At 54.6% G+C, this 6,800-nt stretch overlaps 3 protein-coding genes across 6 annotated transcripts; 2 read left to right on the top strand and 1 right to left on the bottom strand.

Annotated features, from left to right (window-relative positions):
- The first annotated feature begins 415 nt into the window (after positions 1–415).
- Positions 416–3,333, top strand: H310_02333 (hypothetical protein). Of its 4 annotated transcripts, XM_008865804.1 has the most exons (9): positions 416–651; positions 700–932; positions 1,004–1,286; positions 1,334–1,615; positions 1,664–2,278; positions 2,358–2,570; positions 2,630–2,696; positions 2,741–2,913; positions 2,965–3,283. In XM_008865804.1, the coding sequence occupies exons 2-9, from the start codon at positions 862–864 to the stop codon at positions 3,235–3,237; spliced, it is 1,977 nt and encodes a 658-aa protein (XP_008864026.1). In that variant the 5' UTR covers positions 416–651; positions 700–861; the 3' UTR covers positions 3,238–3,283. The 4 variants fall into 4 exon arrangements, with proteins under 4 accessions (XP_008864026.1, XP_008864024.1, XP_008864025.1 ...); XM_008865802.1 differs by having other exon boundaries at positions 700–1,286; XM_008865803.1 differs by having other exon boundaries at positions 416–932.
- Positions 3,334–3,383: 50 nt separating this feature from the next.
- On the top strand, positions 3,384–4,775 carry H310_02332 (hypothetical protein). Its single transcript, XM_008865800.1, has one exon. The coding sequence runs from the start codon at positions 3,395–3,397 to the stop codon at positions 4,577–4,579; it is 1,185 nt and encodes a 394-aa protein (XP_008864022.1). The 5' UTR covers positions 3,384–3,394; the 3' UTR covers positions 4,580–4,775.
- Positions 4,603–6,326, bottom strand: H310_02331 (hypothetical protein). Its single transcript, XM_008865799.1, has 10 exons — positions 5,940–6,326; positions 5,776–5,829; positions 5,677–5,731; positions 5,541–5,629; positions 5,472–5,491; positions 5,317–5,386; positions 5,220–5,266; positions 5,045–5,133; positions 4,816–4,993; positions 4,603–4,756 (listed from the first exon to the last, which is right to left on the bottom strand). Exons 1-10 carry the CDS (start codon positions 6,271–6,273, stop codon positions 4,661–4,663), a joined length of 1,032 nt encoding a protein of 343 aa, XP_008864021.1. The 5' UTR covers positions 6,274–6,326; the 3' UTR covers positions 4,603–4,660.
- Between the last annotated feature and the right edge of the window lie 474 nt (positions 6,327–6,800).

Here is a 6,800-nt window from a genome sequence, read left to right as displayed (position 1 = left end):
TGGCTTATGTGCCTGGCGTATAGTTCATGCTTCTCCACAAGTGTCATCCGGAGCTTCATGTTGATTGTACTTCGCAATTTTGATTTGCAAGTTCGATTGAAAGTTTGAAATACATCTCACGTTCAATAATATTCATTTCTAAAAATTATAAAGTAAACCCCGTTCGGCTAGCGGGGGGAAATCAGTAGTTTGATCTGACATGAAAATAGTGTGTGTGACTGGAAACGCGCACGATTTACAGTATCGATGTTAAGCGTTTTATCCGGATAGACTCACCTTGGAACCGAATGATGAAAATAAGGTTTCATGAGGATTAGGCTATGGTATGTGCTTAAAGAGGTGAAATGCTAGTGCATCAGGCATAGTGAATCCAAGATAAACGTTTGGGGTGCCAGGTTTTTCGGAAACCCAAAATCCCACATTACCCTTGAGTCCATCGTTTCTTCCGCAACCCCGAGTGGCAGCGCGCAGCGAGCATGGCAACCATCTCCGTTGTAATGGACAGCGACACCCTTGACAGTACCACGAGACACGCCAATGGCACAGGTGACCCTGACAATGAGGTGAACGTGTCAGACAACTCTGGCTCGCCCAACACCTCATACGCCGACCAGACGTCGGTGTCGTCGCCTGCAACATCTTCGTCAACAGGTGCGCCATCTCGAATCATGCGATCGCGGACACGTTCCACTTCTTCAGTTTCCATGAAGAGTGGTGGGGATGATGACATGGAGGACGAGGATGGCGGCCTCTCGGACTCCACGACATCTACATTGACCTCTGCCAATGACCCATCAACTACCACAACGACGACGTCAGCCCCAGCTAAGAAGCCGTATGTAATGGGCACTGCAGAAAGCAATGGACTGCGCCGAACGGTCAAAGTGGTTGTGCAACGAACCACGGACGTCGAGCAACGTTTGCCCCAAATGGTCCATAAGATTGGCGTGATTGTGGAAACTCCTCGCCATCCAAATACGTGGTTCCGGGTGCGATTCCGTAGCGGAAAGATCCACACATTTCGAGCTTCAGGGTTGAAGCTATTAAAGGATGCACAAGCCGATGGCGATGATGTCGACCTGAGCGAAATCCCCGAAGACCACGATCTTGGTCCCCCGAGCGACGACGAACATGACTCGGGTGGGCCGCCGCCACCGCCACCACCGTCCGACGACACCCACCGCTTCGATAAACACGACAAAGTCACAATCAAGTTGGTGGACCCCACAAAGCGCGAACTGGCGGACCTACGTGGCCATGACGGCAAGCGAGGCGTTGTGCAGGAGGTTCGTACGATCACCTTCCTTTCATGACGAACTCATCGATTGAGTAGGTGCTTTCAAACGGAGGGTTCAAAGTTCTCTTGGATCGGAAACGGCAAGATGGCTCGCCGACCACCGTTGTGATCAAACAGAGCAAGCACTTGACGTTGCGCCGACGACGGAGTTCGATGGACAGTGCTAGCCGCGACAGTCCCGACGAGAGCGGGACTATGTCTGAGGAAGAAGACAATGGATCGACGAAGGATGTGATCAACGACGAAGGGTCGGATGGGGACAACGAAGACGAAGAGGACGAGACCGTCGAGGATGAGCCAAGCCGCCACCAGCGCAAGGTGCTGCGTGGGCTTTCGCTCACCACCACCCGCTCACGACAGTCGTAGGGAAAGAAGAAAGACTCGGGGTCGCTGCTGTCGGACCTGGACACGGAATTGTGGATCGGGCGCCGGGTCCGTATCAACGTGGGCAAGTTTTCGGGGCAGGCCGCGGTCGTGCTGAAGTCAGGCAACGGATGGGTTCAACTCAAAATGGAGGGCGGCCACGAATCGACGGCAAAGCGCGCGTACGAACTCACGCTGCTCGAGTCGATTGCTTCGATTGAGCGGCAGGCGTCGTCTGGGTCGGCAGGAGACAATGGCGGGTCCACTGACACAACACTCGAGAACGACAACGACTTGGATGACGTCGAAGACAGCGGGTCGGAGCACGGCAGTCGCGTCGCCGGGAGCTCCGGCGGCCTCCGGCGCCGCGGTCACTATGCCCAGTCTTGGATTGAGAAAAAGGTGTACTTGCCAGGGAACCAAGGCACGGGCGTCGTGAAAAAGGCAGATCGGGACGTGTGCACGGTTGAGGTCGAAAACGCGAGCAAAACCATCAAAGTGTTCAAGAAGCAAGAGCTCGTGCTCATCGAAGACGACTTTACGATCCAGCATCGCCACCGCCGTCCCAACAAGGCCAACAACTCGAAGCTCAACCTCCCCGATGGCGTCGTGTTGATGGTACGCCTTGCATGTGTTGGCGACAGCAATGCGCGACTAGTTCGACTAACAATTGAGTCGCTCGGTCGGGTTTGTGTAGGGTATCACGACCCAGCGGTACGCCATGTTTCAGGACCAAGTAAAAAAACACGTGATGCGCCGCCGGGACAAGATCAAAATGCGACCGAATCTCATGGAGTGGCAAGCGATCCTGGACAGCCGGCTGCGGACCGCCGTGGACGTCGACACGTTGGCGGATGTTGTGGACTTGTTTGTCCTGCCGTCGTGTGAGCTCTGCGGCGTCGAGAAGCAGGTGAAGCATGGGTGTTACGCGGCGAACTGTGCATTGAAATATTAACGGCGACGTCGTAGGAACTGAATGGAGTGTGCTGGAACATGAAGTGCCCGCGATGCCCAGTGTTTGATTGGTCTAAAGCAGGTGAGAGGAAGCTGACAACAACGTACTGATCGCGTCGAATGCAGACGGGGGCAAAGGAGGAGGGTACAGTCGCCTTCCCGCCACGCCTTTGACCGATCGGTATGTTTCGCTCCAAGCTCAAGTTTCCTACAACGCTGCAATCGCGCCACCACCACCGCAAGTTGCACCGGTCCCTGAACCAGAGTCGGCCGTTGCCCCTCTAACGACGAATGTGCAGGTACGCGAACCTCCATCGTTCGCTCGGAGCATCGAGAATGACTGGGAGTAGGATGCTTCTGCTGCCTCCCGTAAGAGAAAGCGAAAGGAACACTCGACGGTGGAAGTGACTACAGACGACCACCGAGATTCACCTCCACCTGCACCCGTCCATGCGAACCATGGAGACTGGAAACCCGACGAACCTCCCTTACCGCCGGTCGCCATTAAGGTGGAAGCCCCTCGTGAAGTGCCTTCGACGACGTCTTCCCAAGCATCGCCAACCCTGCCCTTGTTGCCTGTATTTCGGCCACAGTATGAGAGCGTTTTTTCCAAGAAAATGTAGGAATATTGTGGAATTTTTCCAAAATTTTATTCCAGCGGTGTACTCGTCATCATAATATGCCTAGATATTTGGGATATTTTGCACGCAAAATATCGTGAATTCTTGGCAATTCAAGTAAAAATGGGCGTCATTCATATGAATTGGTGCCACGAAGGCGATGAGCCATCATGCAACGGCGCACACTAGTATCCTCGTGCGATGCCTTGCCTCTCGGAGTGGAGGGACCTTCTCGGCACGTAACCCGCCCCCGTTAGATACAATCGAGGAATCGTGTGTTTCTGCGTGCAATCGACATGGCCTGCGTGTGCAAGTTTGTACGGCGGAAGACGCAGCCACCCAACTCCTGCAAACGTTCACACAACCCACGTTGCACAAAGTCCACTTGGTGATTCTGCGAGTCGTCGCTACCTATCCCATGGATGCTCTCTTGAAGATCTTGCGTGCGTTGCGGCAAGTGAGTCAACAACTCTTCCTGTGCGTGTTTTCGGCGCACGTGGCCGATCATGCCATGCAACGGTATCGGTGCTTTGGGGACGGTGCGTCGATGGTCACGAGCTCTGTGGACGATCTAACAACTGTGCTCGGCAAACTGGCGCAAGAAGAGGACGCCGACAACCGCAGTCAAAACCACTCGTCTCGACGGACCCTTCTATATCCATGTCCTTTCTGCGGCAAGTCCGGGTTGACAGAAGACGCACTTTGGATCCACTGTCCTCTCCACCACATCAACGAAAAGAACCGAACGGATATCGCGTGCCCCATCTGCTCCGAGAAGCACGGGAAAGCGTACAGGGCATCCGCACCATTCCAAGTTCACCTTCACAATGCACATGGTCCGCCCGGCCGCGGTGACCTTCCCAGTGAATTCCGCAACCCCGATTCGACCCTATACTGTTTTGCGCTGGTCGTGTGTCGCCATCCGCTCACGAAGCTCTTTCTGCTCGTCCAAGAATTTGCTTGCTCGGGCTACTGGTTGCCAGGGGGCCGGGTCGACGCGGGCGAAACTCCCGAAGCCGCCGCGATTCGCGAGACCAAGGAAGAAGCCGGCCTAGACGTGCGACTGACAGGACTTCTTCGGCTTGAGTACCATCCAAAAGTCGACTCGTCCGGGCGCGAGTACGTGCGCATGCGGTTCGTTTTCCTGGCCGAGCCCCTGGACAACCTTCAAAAACCAAAGTCCATCCCCGATTACGAAAGCGCCGGTGCCACGTGGTGCCATGTCCAAGACGTGAAGCAGCTGCCTTTGCGAGGCCCAGAGCCTGTCGAGTACTTTGAATACGTTGCGAATGGCGGCAACGTCGTGCCTCTCTCCAGCATTGTGATGAAGGGCGACCGGCGTTAGCCCCGCCATGATACGTTGCAGGAGCCGAAAGCCACTCCCACAGATGTCTTGCTCTTTCGCGGAACGGATACGGCAACAAATTCATTCAGGCTGATAAACTTCAAACGTGCCAACGCCAAAGATGAGTTTGAGCTTGGTCGTGGTGGACACTGGCGGGGCGGCGCCGCCGTGTTTTTTCTACGGCGAGCCAAGTCACCACGTTGTTCGTGCAGCGCCATGAAGTTGTCCTTTCGTACCCGGAACTGCTCATCTTTGAGCATGTCGTAGTACCGCTTGTGGATCCGCAGCCAGTGCGCTTCGCCCAGCGTTGCTTTTTGGATGCGGTCTTGGAGGCGGAAGCAAGGAAACAGAATCATCGGGTACCGTCGATTGAGCAAGTCGAACCCGGCAAAATCGATCACGCCTTCGTTTTTTCTACAGCGCCAACATGAACAACAGAGCGAAGAAGTTGCGTGGACGCCAGACTTGTCAAATTCCTTGAGCGCGCGATTGAAGTTGCCCGAGAAGAGAGGCTTGCCATCGTTGACCATGTTGGCCAGCTTGGCAAACTCGGACTGGCACCACAAGTCAGCTGGCGCTCTCCACAAAATCTGCAAGCTCCGCCGCGGCGAAACATAATGGATGCATGCGACGGACAGACCTCGTCAATGCTACCGCTGTCGTCGTCGTCGAACGTTCTGAATGCAACTAGGCACGACATATTCCATCACAGTCGCCGTTCAAGGGGGAGATCGAACATTGGAGGATTTCTTCTCTTGTGAACATGCAATACGTCGTGAGCGCGTGGACAAATTCTTCAAAGTCGATCTACAACATGGACATGCCCGTGGGGTGAAGAACCTTTCGTCCTTGCAGTTTGGCTCGGCGTTGGATGATGGACGGACGTGCGTACCGTGCCGCTGCGGTCGGCATCTACGACGAGGCAGGCCAGTCGGTATCAAGTGCTTCAAGTGCGCTGTACCGATGAGGCGAAAGAGGCTCTCCGAGTACGGGTTGCGATTCTCGTCGATGAATTCGAAAAATTCTTCGTACGAAATTTGACCCACGCGGCTTGGACACGCGTCATCCCCCTCGAATTGGAACAGAACGACACGTACTCGGCATCGATGTAGTTGAACACATCCTTGAGCTTCCGCAGCTCGCACTGCCCCACTATCACCCCATGAGCCGTCCATGACGGAACGTAGGCCTCGTACTTTGGTACTTGATGACGGTGTCAATGGTCTGCTGGGATTCAAGCACGATATCTCCTACGACAGGACCGACGGTTGTGAGCTGGCAACGTCCACAAGACTCATGATCGGGCGAGGATGCGGCGGCGAATTGATTTGCATGTCCTGAGGAGAGCTATCGGGTGTACCTGTTTTCTTCGATCGCGACACTTGGAGAATTGATTTGTGCCGCTTCCCCGGAGCTGCTTGAGGCGTAACTTTCTTTGGCGATGCCTCGGATGGTTTCTTTCCAGGGGAACTGGCCGCTCCATTTGATCCAGCCGTAGACGGCGTCGGGTTCACTTCGGGCAATGTGGTGGTCGGGGCGTCCGGCAAAACCTTGACCGCCATGTCGCGCCCACGTTTGTTCAGGGCCGGCAACGCGTTCGGCAATGAGGTGTGTTTTCCACTGATCGATTTTGCCATGTCGACAGGCTCATTCGAGGCGGTTAGCCGCCGCTTTTGCGGCGATTCTCCTCCCATTCCTAGCTCACTTCTGCCACACCACGTAACGTGTACTTTCGTGGGGTAAATTTAGGTCGACCTGGACTTCGGACTGAAGGGTATTTTGGACCATGACTTATTTATCTTGGATCTGTTCCGAATCACAACAAGCGCGAAGCGTTGGATCATCGAAGCTCTTTAGAGATACTACCGCTCGTAGCAGTAGCTACGCCCTGAGCTTGCGACGTGCCACCCGCTGCTGGGATTGCAACCGAACACAGGAAAGGGATGCCTTTCTCTCACTCAAGCCATGGGCAACTCCTTCATGGTCTAGAGCCAAGAGATCATGAAGTAGCATTGAGAGGATGCATCCATGCACCCCGCTACTCGGTCGCGAAGATGCTGCTGTCGGCGGCGGCAGAGAGCAGCGCCCTTTGGGTTCCCTACCCCTTGTCGACCGACGTTGAAGTTGGTCAAATTTGTAACACAATCCATGGGTTTTCATGGCCGTATCCGTACATGTAGATGCTGTTTAACCGGATATGAAATGTCAAAGGTTTATCATC

Source organism: Aphanomyces invadans (genome assembly GCF_000520115.1).
Source record: "Aphanomyces invadans strain NJM9701 unplaced genomic scaffold supercont1.3, whole genome shotgun sequence".
NCBI classification, from domain to species: domain Eukaryota; phylum Oomycota; class Saprolegniomycetes; order Saprolegniales; family Verrucalvaceae; genus Aphanomyces; species Aphanomyces invadans.
The sequence above is the reverse complement of the archived record's forward strand: the minus strand, read 5'-3'. Positions and strand labels throughout refer to the sequence as shown.